The sequence below is a fragment of the Trichosurus vulpecula genome, chromosome 5 (genome assembly GCF_011100635.1).
Source record: "Trichosurus vulpecula isolate mTriVul1 chromosome 5, mTriVul1.pri, whole genome shotgun sequence".
Lineage (NCBI taxonomy): Eukaryota > Metazoa > Chordata > Mammalia > Diprotodontia > Phalangeridae > Trichosurus > Trichosurus vulpecula.
The window spans coordinates 235,420,852-235,445,173 of NC_050577.1; the positions used below are offsets into that span (position 1 = coordinate 235,420,852).

Sequence of the window (24,322 nt, forward strand, 5' to 3'; positions counted from 1 at the left end):
AGGTAGTCCAATTATTTTTAAATTCTCTCTCCTGGATCTATTTTCCAGGTCAGTGGTTTTACCAAGGAGATATTTCACATTGTCTTCCATTTTTTCATTCCTTTGGTTCTGTTTTATAATATCCTGATTTCTCATCAAGTCACTAGCTTCCACTTGCTCCAATCTAATTTTTAAAGTAGTATTTTCTTCAGTGGTCTTTTGGACCTCCTTTTCCATTTGGCTAATTCTGCCTTTCAAGGCATTCTTCTCCTCATTGGCTTTTTGGAGCTCTTTTGCCATTTGAGTTAATCTGTTTTTTAAGGTGTTGTTTTCTTCAGTGTATTTTTCAGTATTTTTTTGGGTCTCCTTTAGCAAGTCATTGACTTGTTTTTCATGGTTTTCTCGCATCCTTCTTATTTCTCTTCCCAATTTTTCCTCTACTTCTCTAACTTGCTTTTCCAAATCCTTTTTGAGCTCTTCCATGGCCTGGGACCAGTTCATGTTTTTCTTGGAGGTTTCTGTTGTAGGCTCTTTGACTTTATTAATTTCTTCTGTCTGTATGTTTTGGTCTTCTTTGTCAGCAAAGAAAGAATGCAGAGTCTGAGACTGAATCTCGGTGCGTTTTCGCTGCCTGGCCATAATCCCAGCCAACTAACTTGACCTTTGAGTTTTTCAGTGGGGTATGACTGCTTGTAGACTACAGAGTTCTATGTTCCACGTTTGGGGGGGGGAGGTGCCAGCTCTGCCGCACCAGCACTGCTCCTTCCCCAGGGACCCCTAACCCAAACTGGGCTCAGATCTTCGGCAGGCTGTGCATCCCTGCTCTGATCCACCACTTAATTCCTCCCACCAGGTGGGCCTGGAGCCAGAAGCAGCAGCTGTAGCTGCCCCACCTCCGCTGCCCCCGGGGCTGGAAGCCGAACCGCGAACTCCTTCCACTCCCGCAGCTTTTCCCACTAACCTTCTCCGCAGTCTTTGGTGTTTGTGGGTTGAGAAGTCTCGTAACTGCCGCAGCTCACTGAATCAGGGCGCTAGGGCCCCCTCCGCCCGGCTTCTGGTCTGGATGGTCCAAGTCGCTCAGGCTGGGCTCTGCTCCACTCCGTTCCCAGCTCCCAGCTCCGTGCGGGATAGACCTCATCCAGAGACCATCCAAGCTGTCCTGGGCTGGAGCCCTGCTTCCCTCTGCTGTTCTGTGGGTTCTGCCGTTCTAGAATTGGTTCAGAGCCATTTTTTATAGGTTTTTGGAGGGGCTCGGCAGGGAGCTCAGGCTGGTCCTTGCTTTCCAGCCGCCATCTTCTTGAGGCTAGATTTGAATTTAGGATTTCCTGACTCTAAACCCAGCACTCTTTCCACTGCACTACCAGCCAGCTGCCTTTAGGTGAATGGGATGGACAAGTTTCCATGATCCTTTATGCAAGGCAGTCCCTTCCTTCAGTCAATCACTAAACATTTAAGGTACTGCTGTGTGCCAGGTACTGAGCCGAGCCTAGCTGCACTGTCGTTCTTAGCTGTGCTAACACTCCACTCTCCCTTCACTCCATATTCAAACCATTCACTCCTTCTGAGTACCATTCTAAAAGGTAACATAAAACCCTCAAAAGATAAACTTGTCTCAAAAAAGCTTCCAACCTACTTGATGTGAAGTGACTTATTTCATTGTGAGATTAGATGACAGAATTTGAGGATAGATAATCCAGCCTCCTAGAAATAAGGCGATTAAGGAAAGCAATTGAAAGGCAGTGCTGGATTTGGAGACAGGATCTGAGTTCAAATGTCACCTCTGTCACATAGTAGCTGTGTGACTTTTAACAAATCATATCTTGTCACCACGCTGGACCTCATTTCTTTAATCTAGAAATTATAGCAATTGGACTGGTTTGCAGCTAAGTTTCCTTCTAGCTACACTTCTATGATTCTTTTATTTATAGCCTTGGTACCTGAAATATAGTATGCAGTTAGTCAACAACCATCTATTAAGTGCCTGCTACTTGTCAAGCACATGAATAAATGCTGGGAATACAGAGAAAAAAAAAGGCAAAAGACAATCCCTGCCCTCAAGGTGCTCACAGTCTAATGGGAGAGACAACCTCTGCCTACAGATAAGCTATTTACATGGGAGATAGTCAGCAGAGGGAAGGCACTGGCAGTAAGAGAGATCAGAAAGGGTTCTTGAAGAAGGTGGAATTTTAATTAGGAGCCTCAGAAGGTGATCAATAAATGCTTGTTGATCAATTGATAAGAACCCCATGGAAGCATAGAATTTCATTGTCTCTAGGACTTTCATGTTTGCATACTGCTTTGTTTTTTTTTTTTTCCCTTAGAAGTAGTTAAATTGAAAAAAAAAGTAGTTAAATTGAAGTGAGAAAGGAAAACATGCAAATCCCAAAATAGAACCAAATGGAAATTAAATCTGTTTCATGAAATGATGATTTAAGCTTTAGAGAAATTTGAAAGGAAATTTTCTAAGGAACACTAATTTAAATTTAATTTAATGGTTCCACATTGAAGTAGCCAAATAGGGCCTCCCTTCATGGGGTCTAAACAAGAAGTTCATGGACATTTTAACTGGAATCCCTCTAAACACTTTGTGCACCAAAGAGCCCCATTAATGGGATAAACTCACAATACATTTCTGAATTTGAATAATGTATTCAAACATTGTCATCTACTTGAATGTTGCATTTTTGAAATTAAATCAAATGCATTACTTTTATTATTTAACATCCTGAATTTGATGGCATTTAATACTTATATTTAGAAATTAAATGTTTGCAACTAGTTGATTGGAATTTGTGAAGTATTTCTATTTAGAAGAAATATGTTCATTAAGATATACAGTTACAGCCTGCAGATGTTGTCGGGCTTAAAAAAAAAAAAGACAGATGCATGCTGCTTTGTGACTAACTAAAATTTAAACCCATTTATCAAGTGAATTTTCTTATGCAAGTCTCCAAACTCTCAACCTAAGGTTCTATTCACCACAACACACCACTTACTATGTTTCACAGAATTATCCTAGCTAATTCAGTCAGAAATATGGTATGATAAATGCAAGCAGAAGTTTTTAAAGTAAGACTTCATCCTCTTCTCTGTTCCACTCACCCAGTTCTTGTAGGAACAGGTTAGTCCCGCCTCATGTAAGGAAACACTCACTTACTATTACAACCCTCATTGTTCTATTGTTCTCCCCTAGGAGTATGAATGAGGTTGAGAAATGGGACTTCTGAAAATGGGGAGTTCATGGGCAACAAACAGATTTAGACAACACCAAGATGACTGTAACCGCCAATGGAAGTAAAACTCTCAGTTCATGCGTAACTCAAAATTTCACTCAACTTGTACATTTGTACCAAAGATGAACAATTCAGATTTGTGAAAATTTGGCCTTAAGAAGTACTAAAATTAGTAAACTCCTCAGGAAGAAAATTACGTATTAAAAAAAAAAACATAAAAAAAGAACATCAGGATCTGTAACTTAAAACCTAGCTATGACATTGACTCAGTGGATAATTGTATTATAGGAAAAATAACCTCTTTGTACCTGAGCTTCCATTTGAGAAAACAGAGGTGAGGATAACAACTTAAAGCATATTCCCAGTTGTTGCTTTGATCTCATCAGCACCATCTCTTATGATATAGACTTCCATCCTTCTACACTTTCTTCTCTGTCCATATCATCCTTCAAAGCCCTCTAGAGGATGAATCCAATTTGTTGGTGGCATCCCCTGGTTCTTTTTAATATATCGTGGGAATTAGCCCAGAAAGTTTTCTTCTTTTTGCGATATAACCAGCCCACATACATTTCCAGTGTTATATGTCCTTTCCAATGAATTTCATGACATTTCATTATTGGAAATGGGCTTTTACCTACTCAGTACTTCTACGTATCTTCCCATTTCTCTTTGAGTCTCTCGAAGTTTTGATTTTTTGAATGTGTGGTATTCCTTGATTCCCAGATATAGAGAATTGCTAGGAGAGTGTTGGGCTTTTTCAGGGGAAGCAAATTGGAATCATTTTTTGAAGGTACTAGACATTGTCTAAGTGCAGTCTAGTTCAATATCCTTTTTCCAGTTCAATTGTAGGATCAGTCCATTGTCTAGCAATACATTTCACCCAAGATTTATACATAGAAACACATAGTGATGGACTAAATTAGTGAACTACCTAGTAGCATGTTGTAATGTGAATTTTTAATCCACTTTGTTTCTCCCTTGTGGATGGTTAGGTCAGTTTCTTTCAAATAATTATGGCCTTCATTTTGGAGGCTTCTTAATATTCTAAATCTTCTTGTTTAAGCATCAGGAGCTATAAAAAAAATTCCCTCTTTTGGGCAATGAGGATATCCCTTATGTGAAAAGTATCTATTTATTCCTCACTTAATTTTGATATTTTACAGATTACTGTACAAAGCTATCTTCCCACTTATGTCTGTCATGTTATCCTGTTAGTTTAACATATGCAAGATATATCCTTTAAGATCCTTTAGTTACGAAGTTTGATCTATCAATTCTTTGTATAATGAAAAAGTAGATACAAAAGAATCTTATACATCTTCCATGCCTCTTGATTCAAGAATTGTAAAAATGAAATGTACTATCTACTGCAATTGTCTCTTCCCTTTTCATGTTTCCATCAAGGATACTCTAATGAACTGCAAGATCATTCTCATAAAGGTTGAATAGAATTGAGAAAGTAAGCACATGGGTTAGTTGTGTCTCATAATTCATGACCACTTTTTTTGTGTGTATAGGGTAGCAACTTCTGTGATCTTCACATTGTTTTTAGAATCATCCCTTCTTTGAGATATATCAGAAACTGACTCTAAGTACCTTTAAAATTGTGCTGTCTACAGTATAAATTTCTTCTTTACTTCGTCATCTTTATGAGCACCATTACTGCTTTCTCACAGGACAAACCGGTCATACCGAGGTGGAAGAGTCCAAATGTGGTGGCTTGACTTGTAACAGAAGAGAATATATAGCTATAGAAAGGCTCACAGATCTCTTCCATTTCTTCCATGTTTATTGGTTTTCTACAGCTTCATCTAAGAATGCTTTTGGAATGACCTGAGTTAGCTGGGTCTCATGCTGCGAGTGATGTAATGAAACTGAAATCAAGAGAACTCTGTCTTTGAATCCTGCCTACCTTATAAATTTATTTATCATGTGATTATGGGCAAGTCTCTTAAAAGTCACGGCTTGGTGCTGTGGATAGAGTGTGAAGACTGAAGTCAGGAATACTCATCCTCCTCTGTTCAATCCTGGCCTCTGATACTTACGAGCTTTGTGACTCTGAGCATGTCACTGAATCCTGTTGGCCTCAGTTTCCTCATCTTTAAAATGAACTGGAGAAGGAAATGGTAAAACCTTTAGTTTGCTCCTCAGTAAAATGGGGATATCATAGCAACTATGTCAATGAGTTATTCTGATCATCAAATAAGATAATACGTGTAAAATACTTTGCAAACAACATAAAGTAAGTTATTGGCCTTTGACTACTGTTTAAGGTTTTGTATTACAATCTTATTCAAAATCTCCCATGCTCTTTCTACCCCTCCTTTTTTCCTTTTTCCAAGTGAGTTCATGCTTTAAAATGTCATCACCCTTGGCTATCAATGCCTTTGCTCTTTGCAGTAACATTGAACATTTGGAAACCCAGATGGTTTCTGGGCTTTTTGGCCTTCACATTCTGATAACGATATAAGTTGGTCTTCTCTAAGAAATAATGGTAATCATATTCCATTTACATTTTTTTTCTCCATTTACCATACTTTGGCATCTGCCATTTATTTAAACATATCATGCAAGAGTAAGTGTAATGTGTACTCCGTCTCCTCAACTTTATACTTCTAATTAGTCATTGACTTTGACATATGTTCTAATTAGATATGGCTACAAACAGAAAACTGTTTCTGAAATGACTTATACGTTGGGAACTCATCCTTTAAACAAATAGCAAATTATTGTTTTTGTGTATGATGCATTTCGTAATTCACATCTAATACCTTCTTGCGTCCTCATTCAAGAAAAACTCGGGATCTACAAGTGTGAGATTTGGAGGTAGTAGATAAACCATTTCCTCTTACATTTCTTGATTCTAAACCATGTTTTCCATCCTATTTTTTGCTGTCCTACCCCTCATTGCCCATCTTCCCATTAGAGTCATCAAGTATTAAGGCATATCTTAGTTTTGAATATTTTGTCATGTTCTTCATAGAATTTCTTGTGTTGTTTTTTTTAATCCTCTGTCACAGGGATAGTACATAAGCTGCAGCTATCTTCATGAAGATATGTTTATGCTAATCACAAACTTTATAAAATAAGATGACCAGCGTATCTTTTGCACACATGCTGAAAACAAACTCACCAACTCTTTTACTCCATACCTCCTAATGATGTTCTTTAATAATTAAGCCTAACTGGAAGGCATCTATGATAACACTTAATCTTAATGTGATCTATTATTAATATATTATTCTAGTATACCATGTATATATTATTTTGTTTTTGCTAATTTGTGTACATGTTATAGAAAGAAAGCTTACTGAGGGCAGGGTCTGCTTGATTTTTTATTTCTATCCTCAGTGCCTAGCAAGGCAGAGAAGAGGCACAGTGAATAAATACAGCATCAGATCTGGAGTCAGTAAAACCTTAGTTCAAATCCGGACTCAGACACTTACTAGCTTTGTAACCCTGGGTTAGTTATTTAACTGTCTGACTCAGTTTCTTCAAATGTAAAAAAGGAATAACAATAGCATCGTCACCCCAGAGTTATTGTGAGAATCTAATAAGATAATATTTGTAAACCATTTTGCAAATCTTAAATGACTTTATTTATTTTTGTTGTAATTTTTCAGTTGTATCTGACTCTTCATGTCCCCATTTGGGGTTTTTTCGCAAAGATACTGGAGCGGTTCGCCATTTCCTTCTCCAGCTCATATTACAGATGAGGAAACTGAGGCAAACAAGGTGAAATGGCTTGCTCAGAGTCACATAGCTAGGAAGGGTCTGAGGCTAGATTTGAACTCAGGAAGATGAGTCTTTCTGACTCCAGATCTGCTACTCTCATTGTGCCACCTAGTTGCCTTGTTATTATTATTATTAATGTTATTTATAAATACCTACCTTATACTCAGTATAATGCCGGGTGTCCTGGGAAGTGCAAAAAGAAAAAAAATGGTACGGTGAGCTTTTTTCTGTGACCTTAAGGATCATTAGTTCGTTGTTTAGGTTGCAGTTGAGTGGTACATTGAATAGGGTTCAGATACTTGGAGTCAGGAAATCTGAGTTTAAATCTTATCTCAGACACTTAGTAGCATTTTGGACCCAGGCAAGTTCCTTGACCTTCTTCAGCCTGGGCTTTCTTTCCGCTGCCCCCTTCATTACTGCCCCTGGAAATGGAAATGATAACAAGATTTATCTCACAAGGTTGTTATGAGGAAAGCCCTTTGCAAATCTTAAAGCCACCATTTTAGGGAAGATATGGTACACACGGATAATTAGGTATGTGTGTGAGTATACACACACATATGTGTATATACAAATATGTATGTGTATATACATGTGTGTATGTGGGTATATACATATATGATGTATATATACACTCAAATATATACGATACAGTCAGAAAAAATAACTTTTTTTTGAGGGGGGAAGGCAGGGAAATTGGGGTTAAGTGACTTGCCCAAGGTCACAAAGCTGGTAAGTGTGTCAAGTGTCTGAGTCTGTATTTGAACTCAGGTCCTCCTGACTCCAGCGACAGTGCTCTACTCACCGTACCCCCTAGCTGCCCCCCCAAAATAACTTAGATTTGTCTTAGGTTTTCATTCATGTTGAGAACTTCCTTAGAGGAAAGTTCAAAGGAGCAAATAACAGTTCAGATCAGCAAAATTATGACTGTAGAATTCAGAATCGTGAAAATTGCCCGCGATCCTAAGAATTTAAGACTCACACAGGCTCCCTCAGCTAGAACGTGCCGGAAATGAAACTGAAACCCAGGTCGTTCTGACTCTAAGACTTATTGATCCACTACCCCACATTGGGTCCCTAGATAAAAATACAAGCAGATTATAAATTTGAGCCAAATTATCGTGAGGGTAGAAAGAAACCTAGATTAGGAGGTGAGAATGAGGAGGTTCTGTGGTGGATGTCAAATTTGATCTGGACCATAAAGAATGCATAGGATGGCATCACCACCTATTCTTGGTGTTATGTACCTCACAGGTTCATTGTATCCAGAGCGATAATTTATATAAGGCACTCTGTCAACTATAAAAACAATATTCATTGTTATTCCAGACAGAGGAACCAGTATAAACAAAGAGGTGTTATGGGACTAAGGTCTACCATTATAAAAAGGCATTTGAGTGAATTTATTGAACTGAATGATATCTATAACATGTGGAAGTTGAAGGTGGGCCTGCCTAGAATAGCAGAATAGAATAGAATAGAATAGAATAGAATAGAATAGAATAGAATAGAAAGGGAGTCAGAGGAGGAGTGGATAAGGTGAGCTGATATTGTGGAGGGTTCTGTGTCTGAATGAGTGGTTTGGATTATTCCCACGGGGAGGCTTTGGAGCAAAATGAATAGGGGAACTACATACCTTCAGGTTTCCGGGGGATATCCAACCTTGATCTTAATTAGAATCAGACACAAATTTAGAAATCATTTGTGCTTCAAAAATTCAGCCAGCAAGCATTTACTGATTGTCTACCAGGTAGATAGAGTTATTTTCACAGGTAACCCAAAATTGTACCTGCGACAGGGTTGCCAAGATTTTGTCCTAAAGTGTCAGATGTAGAGGATGTCGACAATGTATCAGCATACAAATACAAGAGCTTAGCATCTACTTAATAAGAATAGTTATTTTAAATGGGAAGTTTGTAGATGGTTGCTCTGGACGAGCCCTCTCCTGTCTCATGCCTCCCTGAATAAAATTCCCCCACCTTCCTTCCAACCATATTTAGTCTCTGGATCTGAATTTTCCTCCTGAGGGTGGGAGTGGTGTGTTCCCCTCCCCCAGGTGAAGGCATGCTTCTTACCACTTACAGTGGTCTATGGCATGGTACTGCTTTGCAAGCACGCTTAGTTACAGCTCGGAAGCAAATGCGTATTCTGAAAAATAGTCTTTATTACCGGTTTTATTTCATTTAATATGCATTTATTTTTCATTCTTACCACCTGCCCCCAACTGGAAAAAAAAAAAGAATGAAAAACAAAATCTTCATAACAAATTTGGATAGTTGAACAAAATAAATTTCCACATTGGCCATGTCCAAAAATGGTTTTCTCATTTTGCATATTCAGCCAATCACCTCCCTGTCAGGAGATTGGTAGCATATTTTATCATCAGTCTTCTGGGATCATGGTTGGTCATTGTGTTGATCAGAGTTCTTTAACCTTGAAAGATATCCTTTGAAGTCTAAACTTTTAAGTTGGGAAATTGCCTGCAAATAGTTCCAGCAAATTTTCATTAAATCACGTATATACTTTACGTTATGTTCCATGTTAGTTAACTTAATCATTAGCAAAACAGTGAATGTTGAGATTTCTGTTTCACCTGACTCAGGAAACTGGGTCCCAGGAGATCCCTCTTTAAAGGGCCTAATTTATTGCTCTTCTGCATGTGGTACAAACTATACGTTCTGTTGCTAGAATAAAATTGAGAAGTATAGAGAGACTATTTCTGTCCTTCAAATTATAGGTGAAATTGAGGCAGGAAGGGAGAGAGGAAAGGAGTCTTTATCAAGGATAAGCTCATAGCAACCATAGTAGTCTATCTTGTATACATTTTACCTTTTAACAATCTCTTTTCCATCAATACTGAAAGATTTTAATATTATTTTAATATTATTTTTAAAATATGTTTAATATTTTAAATATTTTAATATTATTATTATATTAAATATTATATATTTATTATAATATTTCTGGAGTGTAGGTGGGGCATGATGAGTATCTTCAATATTTGAAGACCTGGGGCAGCTAGGTGGTGTGGTATATAGAGTGCCAGGCCTGGAGTCAGAAAGACTCATCTTCCAGAGTTCAAATCTAGCCTCAGACACTTACTGACTGTGTGACCCTGGACAAGTCACTTAACCCTGTTTGCCTCAGTTTCCTCATCTGTAAAATGAGCTGGAGAAGAAAATGGCAAACCACTCCAGTATCTTCTCCGAGAAAACCTCAAATGGGGTCACAAAGAATCAGACAAGACTGAAACAATTCAAAAAAAACTGTTTAAAGAAGGATGAGATTTGTTCTGCTTAGACCCAGAGGTCAGAATTAGGGGCAATTGATGGAAATTAGAGATGAAGATTTAAGCTTGACATAAAGTAAAGCTCTATAAAAAAAAATGAGAGTTACCCAGTGGAGAATTGGGCAGCCTAGCAGGTAGTGTTTTTCTTTCCACTGGAGGTCTTCAGGAAGACTAGATGGTCACTTGTTAGGAATGTTGTAGAGGGGATTCTTTTCCTATTTGGGCCAGATTGTATTGTCACTTAAGTGCCTTCCCCATCTGAGATTCTTTGATTATATGTGTGAGAAACGTGCTCACTCTAGGAAGAACCACACTCATTGTGAAGACAGGAAAAGCTCTTGTTTTATTTTACATTCCTAGTGAATGGCTAACTCCCTAGTGGGGTACACTTGCTCAGACAAATGCAAGGCTTTTTATGCCCTATTTCCAATTCGAATTTCCCCCCTTGCTCTCCATTGGCTAGCTGCAACCTCTTGAACTGCTCACTTCATTTTCTCCTCCTTGATATGCTCCCCCCTCCCTAGTCATGCGTCGCCTGTGCATTCAAAATTAATTTGCTCTGCCCTGGGGGGTGTGTTGGATAATATTGAACAGCTTGTTAAGCATGCGTACAAGCTTCTGACCTTTTACTTGATCAGAAGCCTGGTTCTGCTAAGTCACACCTCCTATTAGAACCAGTTACCTCTGACTTACATCCTGTTATCACTTCTGTTATCACTCCTACAAAACTGGGAGTAGTTTTAATCCTGTGGAAACAGAATTCCTTCTTTTGTTTCCCACACATGTGTATTTGTCTCTGATATATTTATATTATAGCTTTTCTTCAGTCAAGGTTTATTGAGGACTTATTGAGTGACAGCATTTTTTTGGATTTGAAAAGAGTGTGTTGAATTATAAAAGAATAATCCTCCCATCTAGGGGGTGTCATTTCTTGGCTTTTGTTAACATTAGTATCCTTCTCCAAGTGTGGAAAATGTCATGGACAAGGTAAAATACTTGATTTTGTTAGTATCATTTCTTAAGGAGGTAAGAGCTTAAGGTGGTAACAAGGAGATGAAGAGGAAAGAAATATTCTAACAAGTCTACAATTTCACTCTATTAGAAGTCTAGCTTCAATTCTAGTCACGTATCTTTTCTCCCCAAAGATAAATTTTGCCACCAAAGATTAAGCATGAGGCACCAAACATGAGGTCTTTCTTAGAAGTCACTTAATATTTGATACTTTAGGACTGACTAGGAAACTCACTTCCATTCAAGATGCATTTCTTAGGCATCTTTTCTATTCCCAGAGTCGATGTAGTAGTGTTGCACTTTGGAGGCTGGAAAATCTGGGTTTAAGTCAAGCATAAACCAGCTGTATGGCTCTAGGCAAGTAATTTAATCTTCTAGTCCCCCAGGATAAGTTAAAGATGGGTGGGTGGGAGGTTCTTTATCTGGAATGTCCCACTCCAAGGAGATCAAAGGTCCAGATCTAATATGCGCATCGCTGTCAGATGCTCAGTGCCCAGGATTTCTTGTTGTCATTCAATTTTTCAGTCATGTCTGATTCTTCTTGAACCCGTGGACCATACCATCTATAGAATTTTCTTGGCAAAGACACTGGTGTGGTTTGCCATTTTCTTCTCCAGTGCATTAAGGCAAACAAGTTAAGTGACTTGCCCAGGGTCACACAGCTAGTAAATTGTCTAAAACTGGATTTGAAATCAGGTCTTCCTGACTCCAGGCCAAGCGTTCTATCCACTGAGTCATCTAGCAGTCAGTCTCTCAGTGCCCTAGATACAAAAATGAAAGTTACCACTTGAAAGTGAAAATTTCTCAAGGAATTAACATTTTACTGGGCAGTTATTAGTTCAGATTTATGTTCGCAGAAATATCTATAGATTTCTAATCTATAAATCTAGCCTTTATAGATTTTTAATTAGACACTTTCTTTATGAAAGTTATTAATCTTTCCATGGACTTTTTCACTTTTGTTCTACAATGTTCCCTTCCCCGACATCCCTGACTTTTTGATGGCAGTCTTAATGAAAGGTTCTGTGTTCTTTTATAGGACATAGAATTAGAGGGACCTTAGAGATCATCTAATGATGTCCAACCCCTTCAGTCTGGAGATAAGAAAACCAACGCCAGAAAGGTTGTGACATGTCCAAAGTCTATGTAGATAAGAAGCAGAACCTGGATTTGAACCCGAAATCCTCTAACTCTAAACTTACTGCTCTTGCTGCTTACACTCAGAATTATCATTCTTATCATATAGATGAGGCTTGTGGAGGTTACGTAATATTCAAGGTCACACAGCTAGTGACTGTCGATTTGTTAGTTTTCTTAGTTAAGCCTCCAGGCTCTGAACCGAGAGCTTTAGCCATGACACTGAACCACTTACTCCATGTTTTACACCAGCAGCTGAGCCAATTCAGTCAGAAACATGGTACAATTAAAACAAGCAGAATTTTTTATACTGTAACTTCATCCCCTTCTTCCTTTCTCCCCATTCACTCAGTTCTTCTAGGTACAGGTCAGTCCAACCTCATATAAAGAAACACTCGCTCATTATTCTGACCATTTTTCTGCTGTTCTCTCCTTTCTCAAAAATCTGTACAATTTATACTTTCACCAGAAAGTGTAGCTTGTCATTACATAGCCTGTTGTGTGTTCACTCTATCCCTCAACTAGATTCTAAATTACTTGGGATCAGACACCATGTCTCATTTTTTTTTCCTATAGTATTCTTAGCACCCAGCACAATATTGAGTTTATATCTGCAACTTAGAATGACCTTTGTGAAGTTTAAAAGTAATATAAATGGGAATTTTTATTATTATATTAAGTGAAACTCAATGAATTGTGGTTGTAGGTTGCTAGATTGCCCCATCTGTTTTTATAAACAAATTGAAATTGGCCTAATCAAGGTTAGTTTCTAATTAATGGTTCTTATCAGGATTATAATAGGAGCAAGCCACATGGAAGGGGCAGTTAGATCCCACAGTGGATAAAGGGCTGGGCCTGGAGTTAGGAAGATCTGAGTTCAAATCCAGCCTCAGGCACTAGCTGTGTGACCCTGAGCAAGTCACTTCACCCGGTATACCTCAGTTTCCTCATCTGTAAAATGAGCTGGAGAAGGAAATGGCCAACCACTCAAGCATCTTTGCCAAGAAAACCCCAAATGGGGTCATGAGGAATTGGACCAGACTGAAATGAATGAACAACAACAACAAAGCTATGTGAAAACCATAATTCTCTTCCCCTCTTCTCTCCTCTCCCTCCCTCACCCCAGCAGATGCTTAGAGAATTCCACATGCAGCCTCCTAACTCAGGGCCCTAGGTAGTAGGTGGTTTATATGTGGACCTAATCAACATAGCCTGTCTCTACTGTCTAAGTGAAATAGCGGGTGATTTATGAGCATGTTTATCCACCTCACTGTGGCTTGTTTCCTTTCCTTCTCATTACTTTTCTTGCCACATCAATGCTGTTAACATCTCAATGAGGAGCACAAGATAAACTCCAGTGTTAACAAGAAATTTCCATTTGTATTTTTCTGCTTTATTAATATAAACTAGCATGGTGAGCATGGAATGCTACTGAATAATTATTTACATTAATACATGTATCTTCAGACACTCTTATTTCGAGGGGTATGTATAATGCAGATGCAAGATTATTTTTTTAAAATCCCTTAAATCGCAACTTGGAAAGCAGAGTTCAAGTGTAGCTAGATTAATTTAGAGCAAGGTCATTATTATTAAGTATTGTAGGGAAGAACTCTGAGGAACGAAGAATATGTTTTAAATTGGAGAATGAATCAAATGTGGATTGGTTTCAGTTTTATGAAACGATACACTCACTAGGTCAGCAATGAACCCTTTTAAAGTGTTCTATGGAAATTAAGGTCAGGGCTAAGGACAAGATACTGTCTGCTGGCCGTAGCAGGAAAATACAAAATTTACAAAGCCATCAGTTAAGGTTTTATTGTTAAATCTATTCTTAGAGACAATCATTTATTTATTATAAAATGGTAAGTTTGACTTCCATTAAAGGGCTGAGAGTATGTGTAAATACACAAGCATGTTAGAATTTCATACTGTGTATTTCAATCCGGCGGAGGAGTTGAACCAGCACTTTGTAGTACTGATAGGTGAAACTGAGGCCTAAGGTATTGCTTAAGATGCTGACAGATTATCTTCAAAAATAGTTCTAGAAATTTGTTATTTATTTTTTCCAGATGTAGCATCTTTCAACTTTAATATATACTTGATGCATATAAGTGATTTTTATGTCAAATATGTGTCAGGTATAGCAAAAAAGTAGTTTCTTAGCAATCTGTATTTAATGCTACAGACAGTGAATTAATCAGAAAAAAAAATGATGCCTCATTGATGCCAGTTAAGACTTAATGTTCTATTTCTAGGAAGAGAACTGTGTGCCATAAAAGTCATATGCTCAAGAAATGAAAGACACATTTATTCGGTGGTTTCTCATGAGGATTCCTAAAGGAGATTAGTGAATTGTGTTAATGTTGCCATTTTCGGTAATTACAGCAATCTCGTTCCATATTCTGCAGCTAACAATTTGCAATCTATTTATGCTTCAGGCACGAACTTCTGGAAGAAGCTCGAAGGAAGGGATTACCTTTTGCCCAATGGGATGGGCCCACAGTGGTTGCATGGCTAGAGGTAAGTAGAAAGATAAAGTAAAAAGACGCTCAAAGCCCAAGCTCATTGAAGGGGGCAGAAGAGGGGAATGGCAGTTTCTGTGACTGCCAAGGAATTTGCTGATGTCGATGATAGATGTTTCTGTTTGCCTCCATGTTTCTTGGGAACCATGTGTTTCATATGCAAGTTTAACTCTGAGATGTCTAGAGAGTTCATTCCCCTGTTTGTCCCTGGGCTTCATATAATGGAAGGAGCACTACATTTGGAGTCAGAGGGCCTTGGGCAGATGCTTTGATATTTATTTCTGTTGTTGTTGTTCAGTCATTTCAATCGTGTCTAACTATTCATGACCTGATCTGGGCTTTTCTTCACGAAGATACCATAGTGGTTTGCCATTTCCTTCTCTAGATTTTCTGACACTAGGCAAGTTGCTTCATTTTTCTGGGTCTCTACTTCCTCATCTCTAAAGTGGGGCTCTTGGACCAGGTGATCACTAAAGTCCCTACATCCCTATGCTAAGAAAGAATCACATGGAAGGGCAGTCAAGTCAAAGGTGTTTCTTCTAAGCTGGATCAATAGGATGATTCGGACTGTCATTCGTCGTCATATGATAGTGTTTGACAAAATCTTTCTCCCTGATGTTCTTCTACAATATTGAAGGACTGCTTCTGTGACTAGAACTGAACTCTTTTCTCCTTCCAAGTCAAACAACTTTCTGAAAGCAGTAGAAAAAAACACACAAATTCTTCAGTTCTGGCCCAAAGTGAGAGACTGGTGCCCTCTTTTGGGGGTAGCTGCTGCCTTCTGACCTCCACTGTTTCATCGCCTTGTCTCCCGTTTGGGGTGCTGTCAACTAATCTAGCATTAATGATTTTGCTAAGCCTAGAATGCACTTTCACATACCTTATTAACATCTTGATACCTCCCTTCTAGCGTAGAAACTATGGGTTTTTTGGCAGTGGGTAGGTCATTCTCCTCTCTGCGCTTTGTAATACTGTTCGTACCCCAAATGGGAAGAAAACTATTTTTTTTTTTAGCAGATGGCTTCGGGATTTGTGAATGTCCTCGGGTGAGACGGTTTGACCCAGTGGATAGAGAGCTAGCAGAGACAGAAAGATCTGGAATCAAGTTACACTTTTTACTCATACTGCCTTGTGTGACCATGGGCCAATTATTTAATCTCTCTGTTGTAGGCATTCTAAGTTGCAGATATAATGTTGTGCAATGGTGGAGGAAGTTCCCATTGAGGAACTTTGTTAGTGAAGTCACAGGCCCCATCCCTATTCTTTTGGGGATATGAAGTAGCCCAATTCCGCTTTTTAAATCATTTTGGAACATCCTGAGTTTATTATTGTCCATGGGAGAAGATTAAAATTTAGTTTAAAAGAAACATATTTAATTCTTTACAAAAACAGACAAAGCAAACTGCTTACACTGAGCAAATGATACCTATGACTTAATTCAGTCAATATTAATCTATCAGCAGATACTTTCATGTTTGTGGTCAGGGATTTTCTTACTTTTCAAACTGATCATTGAATTTACTGTATTTAAAATAAGTTACCTAACAGCATACTTTACCAGATAAGCCTCAAAAGAATGATAATGGGTCCTTCAGTTTTGTGTTTTGTTTGTTTTGCATTTCTCTTTCATTTTGGTTAAAACTTTCTCCAGATTGCCAGTGACTAGACTGTTAATTGGGGAGATGATGAGTGAATCTTTCAGTAGAAAAATACTCTAGCATCCACTGACATTAGTGTGCTAAGAAATGACAGGCAGCACAGTTTGCAATAATTAAACCTAGCTTGAGAACCTGGGAATTGGCCTATAATTGCTTCTTGATGTATCTCAAATCAGAAAATTGAACAAGCAGGATGAATGAGCTAAGTAATACAGTGAGCGAGTGTTCTTAACTTTTCACCCCCAATATCTGTGAGTACAAATTCGGTTGTGAATAGCATGTGTAAGTAAGTTCTGGGTTGGCTCTGATTTATCAATGTCAAAAAAAAAACACTCAAAGGATACTCAGGAGTGGCATTTATGAAAAGGCATGACCGTCTGCGATGTAAGTGTTTATTGCTACGCTTCATCAGCCAGATCAGACTAACTGCTTTAGGGACGCAACGGTGGAAACACCAAAGGTCAAATCAGGCAGTTCGAGTTTGATGGGTGGGCCTGTTAATATTACAGAATGCAGAAGGCAAAGGAGAAAGATGGTGTGAATCTCACGATGGGATAATTGAGGGGACAGTGATAGAGCTATAGAAAGAGAACCACTTATTTTTAATATTCAATTAACAAAAAATTATTTTCTCTTCCTTCCATTATGTCCCATCCCCACCATTGAAGAGAAAAGGGAATAAGAAAGGGGGAAAACTTGCCAGAAATAAGCACAGTCAAGCAAAGCAATTAGCCGTGTCTAGAAAAATCTTTCATTATGCACACCTTCATGCAAGGATGTGGGCTAATTCCATTCTGTCACTTAGAATAGAATTATAAAAATGGAAGGTCAAGAGTTAGGAGACCTAGGTTCTGACCATGGTTCTGTTCTTTATTGCCTCTGCAACCTGGGTCTCAGTTACTTCATCTCTAAAATGAGAGTCTTGGACTAGGTCAGACCTGCACAATGTGGCCATTGGTAGGGGCCAGAATTAAAATAGACTGAACTTGTTCAGGCCGAAGATAGGTTAGACTGGAGACAGAATAACGATGGTTGGTTGCTGCAGATCACGTGACAAACAGGAGAGTCTGCCGTGGCAACCGTACATTTTTTGTAGGGCACAGAAAATCATTTGGTGGGCCTGTGGGCTATGTGTTGTGCAGTCCTGAACTAGATGATGCCTGAGTCCCCCTTCCAGTGCTAAATCTATGTTGGAACCTGACATCCTAGATTTCAGACTAAAGCTCCTTGTTCTCAACCGATTACTTTAAAAAAAAAAACTTTATTTTTTTCTTCATTCTGTTTCCTTCTCCCTTGTTAAACAATAAAAATCAGTAAATCACAATAAATTCCCTCATAATATATATAGTCAAGCAAAACAAAGCCTCTTATTGGCCACGTTCAGAAACATACATAAGCCCATTATCTCTCTGGCAGGAAGTGGGTAGCATGGCTCATCTTTGGACTTCTGAAATTATGGCTTGTCATTACTTAATCAGAGTTCTAAAGTCTTTCAAAGTTGTTTTTCTTTATAAGGATGTCGTCAACATAGAAATTACCTTCCTATTTCTAATCACTTTACTTTGTTTCATTTCATAGAGGTCTTTTCAGTTTCCTCTGAAACTTTCCAGTTCTGATGGCACCCTATCAATTAATTACTTTTTCATTTCTGTCTAAAATCCCTTACTTAGTTTAATTATCCAGTCACGTTATACCTTGTCAACACTAAAGATTACATTTCAGCAAAATTTCTGTATCTTGAACCCCATTTTCCCATGATTCTCATGCATTTCAGAATATCAGACAACATCCCCCCACTTTAAAATAGAAGCCCATAAGAGAGTTGACGAGAGCCTAATTTGACTATCTCTTCTATGTGCAGTAGACACCCTCATGTCGTTATCTTCTTGTCCTGGCAGTAATCTGTGTCCTCATAGAATATAAGTTCCTTGAGGACAAGGATTGTTCAGTTTTTATCTTTGTACTTCCATGGTCTAGCAGAGTGCCCAGCAGGTAGTAGACTGTTGAATGACTGACTGGTATCCCTTCCTTTCCCTATCACTGGAGTTACCTTACATCAAGGATCTCATTCTTCCCGATGAGTAAGGCAGTCCTTTGAAGGTTTCTTTCCTCTTCCTTTCCTCATTCTGATTATAGTACAAGATATAAGTTGTCAGAACTTAAAAGTTTGGGGAGATGATTATAAAATACCATCTTGGAATAATGGTTTTAAGGGCATGAAATAAAACGTATAGGATTACATGTGAAATCAATTCTGTACAGCGATAAAGTTATCGAAATGGTAAAGGTAAAATGAGTTACCATATGCCACGTTAAGAACTTCTGCTTAAGGATTCATTAAGCCCAAACCCAGAGTGGTTCTATGATTTTATTAAGACCCCATGGGTAGCAAGGAAAAGACAGAATTCCTGACTGTAGATATGGTATTCCTTTCACTAGACTGTGCTGCTTTCCTTTCTGTTCATGTGTCAGTTTTACAGGACTTTATGTCAGTGTAGAGCCCTAATCTTATAATTCTGTTATGTTAATCTAGTGAATTTCCAAGCAAAGGGACCATGCTTATGGAACTGAATTATCTTGAATTTTCTGTGTTCCCTCAAGTTGCTACGACACCAGAAAGGAAGCTTCATGATCCCAGGAGCATAAATGTAGAAGGAGAAGGGACCAAAGGGGCATCTAGCCCAATCTCTACATTTGAAAAAAGAGAAAATTAAGCCCCAAGATACTGACTTCTTCACAGTCACGCAGGAAGAAGATTTTAAACCAGAAGATTTATGTTTATTTAAACCAGCTTGGAGGGGGGAGCTAAATTAAAAGAGAAATTTGGCTGCTTATAATTATTAATTTCATCTCTTCCCTCATCCCCACAGCTGTGGTTGGGAATGCCTGCCTGGTATGTTGCAGCTTGCCGGGCCAATGTCAAGAGTGGCGCTATCATGTCTGCTCTGTCAGACACAGAGATCCAGAGAGAAATAGGAATCAGCAACCCTCTGCATCGCCTGAAACTCCGATTAGCAATCCAGGAGATGGTTTCCTTAACAAGCCCTTCTGCTCCCCCTACATCTCGAACGGTGAGTCACTTTCCACTTGTCTCCTCTCCCACTCCAGTGTTAAACAGTGCTGGCATTTTGAAGTCTGCTCTGGGAAGCTATGGCAACACACCCTTCCAAATTAGTATGAATTATTCTGAAGAGATGAAGCTTGCACTTCATTAACCTTGCTGTTACTTGTGATAAGTTTTCCTGTGTGAAACCATCTTTGCTATCAGACTGGAAGGGTACATTTATTATCTGAGTATTCAGTAGTGTTTTAAGAGTGACTGAGAAATTTCAAAAGATCTGGGCATTTGAATAATCACTGGAAAGTTTAGATTGTTAACTGAGAATCTTACTTTTCTCTTTCACATAATCCAACTAGAGCATTTATAAGAAAGCTTCACCCACAGTATATTCTATATGCAATATTTTCCTAAGGCTGATGATTTCTTCCAAAAAGGAAATGAATCATTTATATGCCCTATTTCTCACATAAGCAGTTTTCCTAAGGATGAATAAAGATACTTCCAGATTTAATTTTTCATGACTACTAGGTAGTATTATATCCCTTCATAATCTGCTTTTTAAAAATTTTCTTCTTTAGCCTCTTAACTTCTTTTATGCTTCCATATACCCCCAAAATATAGTATGCATTTAATTATGGCCAAATGAAAAGAAGAGGCAGTGGCAAATTCAGACACTCAGGAAAACTTCAGTAAGCACAAATCTTTAGAGAATATGGACAGAATAAAAGCTGATCCATAATCTTGTGTCCCATAACACCATGGACATGTCCCATGGCACCATTTTTAAAATAGTAGTCCCCATCCGTAGCATCCCAGACACTTAACAATCCATCCTTCTCCTTAGCTCACGCCCAAGTTACCTTTTCAGAAGTTATGGTCAGTCAGTAAGCCTTTATAAACCACTTACTATGTGTCAGTTATTGTACAAAGTGCTGAGGATACAGAAGAGGCAAAAAAGATAGTCCTTGTCTGATGGATTGTTAGGTGATTTTAAATCATAGTTGAGAGATTCCCATCACAGTTGCTACTCAGAGTCTCATTAAGTTGTTTTTCCCTTGTTCAGTTGTGTCTGATTCTTCATGACCCTGTGGGTCATACAGTGCATGGAATTTTCTTGGCAAAGATACTGGAGTGATTTACCATTTCCTTATCCATAGGACTATAGTTAAGAATAAGAAAAATGTGCATTGTGGACCAATGGCTCCAAGTGCTGTGATTGAATTTTATTTTTCATGTAATACTCATGTTCAGAAATAATAATTCATAAACATTACATTAAAGTTTATAAAATATTTTCTTTAACTTGTACTCCATGTGTGATAGGTGTTAGAAGTATAACTATCCCCATTACGTGATAGATATTATAAGTATAGCTATCCCCATTGTATGGAAGAGCTTCTCAGAGGTTGCTTTTTGTTCTTCATTTAAGGCTTAAAGAAATTAAGTTACCTAGCTATAGTAATGCAACTAAGAAGTATGACAGTTGAACCATGAACTTAGCTCTGATTCTGAGCTCAGTGTACTGTCTATTGGAGTAACAATTGAGTAAGAAAGCATCTCTTTTGTTATATGTGTTTATATATTAGCTTAGAATAGACTTTCTCAATGTCTGTTTTCACCGTTTGTTTCCTTCCCCTCCCCAAAAGCTAGATTCTAGTCCTGGAGAAACAAACCCTACTTTTAAAGGAGCTAGTATTCCTTTTTTCCCCCAAACTATAACTTGTGCTAAAAAAACAAAATGTCATAAGAGAAAAAAAAGATCATAGTTATCGAGTAGGAAGAGACTTCAAAGACCATCTAGTACACCTCTCCCTTTTTTTTTAATGGGTGAATTGCCAGATATCCATGGTAGTTAAATGACTTTCAGAAGTAGGATATGAACCCAGGTTTTTTAAATAGAGAACTGTATTCGTTCCAGTGTGCTATGGAAGCTGCCTCATTGTTCTCCTTTGTGCTATGGCCATCCTGTGTATCCAAGTTAAATGATATCATTCAGGGCAAAGTCAGAATAAAATCAAGTATTCCACCCTGAGAATAATCTACATGGAGTTCAGCGTGTAGATATGCAGTGACATAGCTATCACACTGCGAGGTTTTCATGCACTTTGAAGCTGGGCAACGTTGTCTTGAGGTCCAGTCCTTAAAGTACATGCAATAATATAATCTAATTATTTATTATATGCTAAGCAATATGCTTGGTGTGTAGAATACAAAGAAAAAAAAACTAGTCCCTGCCCTCAAGGAACTTAGATTCTATTACACTAAGAGAATCCTGTCCAAGAGATTTGCATTTTGTGAACCAATGAAAGTGACACCAATACCAAGAATTTCAGAGATCAGGTGTTATAAAGGACTTTAGAGATCATCTAACCCAACTGCCACATTTTACAAGTAAGGAAACTGAGGTACAGGGAAGGAAAGGGACTTGCCCAAGGTCACATAGGTAATAAGCATCAGAGGTAGAATTTGGATCTAGGTTCCTTGACCTCAGAGCCAAATGCTCTTTCCACTGTATCACACTGTCTCCACATGAAGATGAATGATTTCAAGTAGTGGTAGTTGTGGTTGTGCAATAGAAGTAGTAGTAGTAGTAGTAGTAGGAGGAGGAGGAGCCATATAATTATTTTCTGTTGTGAGTTCAACTTAAAAGGGGGTCCTTTAAACAATGTTTCCCTAGTGGTCTTCAAATATAATTTGATTTTTTTTAGAGTCTGATTTACATATAGCTCTTCAAAACACCAGCTATGAAAAGTGAAAACCACACAACCTGAAAGCCATAATTCAAAACATATTCATAATTTAAATAACCTAAAACCAAATTTCAAAAACATATATGATTTCTTTGCACTTCTCAGAACCACGCGTGTGATTTGGATACATTGAAGGTGCTACTTAGCTTGCCTGATTTTTTTAAATTTTATTTTTTTAATTTATGATACAATAAAAAAGATGATTGAACATGAAACTACAAGCCTACTTTGCATAACTTGTTATTTCCTTCAAATATACAACAAAAATATCATATAAATTTCTTTTTTTCTCTTCCCTCCCCCACCCTAGAGATGGCTACCATTAGATACAAATCGGTGTGTGTGTGTGTGTGTGTGTATGTGCGTGTGTAAGTAAAATCATTCTATACATACTTCTGTTTATCATTTCTTTCTCTGGATGCAGATAGCATCTTTCTTCATATGTTCTTTATAGTTAATTTGGGTATTTATAATAGACAAAATAACTTACTGGCTTGCTTTCACTTTATAAGAACAAAATTGGTCTCTGGGCCAGCCAAGGGCTTTCAGGCTCCTACTCACGTTGCAAGAGTGGAACTCGTTGGGGAAGAGGAAGCAGGCCAAGCTCGTGAGAAGACCACTTTCCCTGTGGAAAATGGACTTAATGGGCTTCTAATTTTTTTTTCTGCCCATTGACACTCTGAACCATCCTTTAGATTCATTTCAGTTTCTATTCACATCATTTCTCCCAAGATAAAACACATGTTTTTATAGAGCTATATAATATATACATGTGTATGTATATATGTATATATAATATACATGTACACATTTATACATATATATGCACATATGCATATGTACATATATATATGAAACATTCAATAGAATTAATGTTTAATGAACAAAAAAATCCAATAAAGTCTATTTCGATAAACACTTTAAACTAGCTTAATAAAACCTAATAAAACCAAGGAAATAGCAAAAATTGAATTATCAAGTCAGAGTGTCCCAGCATTATTGATAGACTGACAGAAATCCCTTTGATCTAGGTTAGCTCTCTGGACTGTGCTTAGGCACAGCTGCTTTCTGTCATTCTCATGACATCTGGTCATTTTCAACCTTTCTTTTGCTCCCAATTAGCTTTCATAATTTAGGAGTTCTTGATCCCATAAACTCGTTTGAAGATTTATTTTGGTTTGCTGTCTCTTTTCCCCATGACTTAATGAGGAAAGTGTTTGCTTACTTTTTTTGTCAGTGATTCTTCTAAAATATTCTTTTTGAAATTCTAGTATGACAGTGTATCATCTTAGTGTCATTTCTGAATGTTAACTGTACAGCATTGATGAGATGTATTCAGGGTTTTATTTGGAGTAAACTTCTCTGGTTCATTGTATTCCCATATGGTTTGTAGGCTTTGTTAATTACTAAACACATGTTTGGGCCACTAGGTGGTGCAGTGGATAGAGGGCTGGGCCTGGAGTCAGGAAGACTCATCTTCCTGAGTTCAAATCTGGCCTTAGACACTGACTAGCTATGTGACACTGGGCAAGTCACTTAACCTTATGTGCCTCAGTTTCCTCATCTGTAAAATGAGCTGGAGAAGGAAATGGCAATCTATTCCAGTATCTTTCCCAAGAAAACCCCAAATGGGGTCACAAAGAGTTGAACACAACTCAAACAGACTGAACAAAGACCAAACAATAAATGGCTGTTGACTGTTGTTGGGCAATGGAGCCCTGGGAACTTCCAAGCAGAAGGAGTTTGATGATGGGGCTCTACTTGTCTTCTTGTCACCTTCCCCAACTGCCCAGTGTTATTTTCAGGCTGCCCAGTTACAGCATCTCCCCCAGACCTGTTTTCCCCATCCTCATTTCTAGACCACCCCAGGCTGACTTCATACTCTTTCCTTCAGTGTTCTAGCCTCAGGAAAGTAAGGTGAGAAGCAACTTCCAATAAATTGGG

At 38.1% G+C, this 24,322-nt stretch overlaps 1 protein-coding gene across 1 annotated transcript in view; it reads left to right on the forward strand.

Annotated features, from left to right (window-relative positions):
• PPFIA2 (PTPRF interacting protein alpha 2) overlaps positions 1–24,322 on the forward strand; it is a 420,320-nt gene that overhangs the window by 364,376 nt on the left and 31,622 nt on the right. The window contains 2 exon segments of the mRNA XM_036759390.1: positions 14,826–14,907; positions 19,438–19,638. Coding sequence (XP_036615285.1) covers positions 14,826–14,907; positions 19,438–19,638 — 283 coding nt within the window.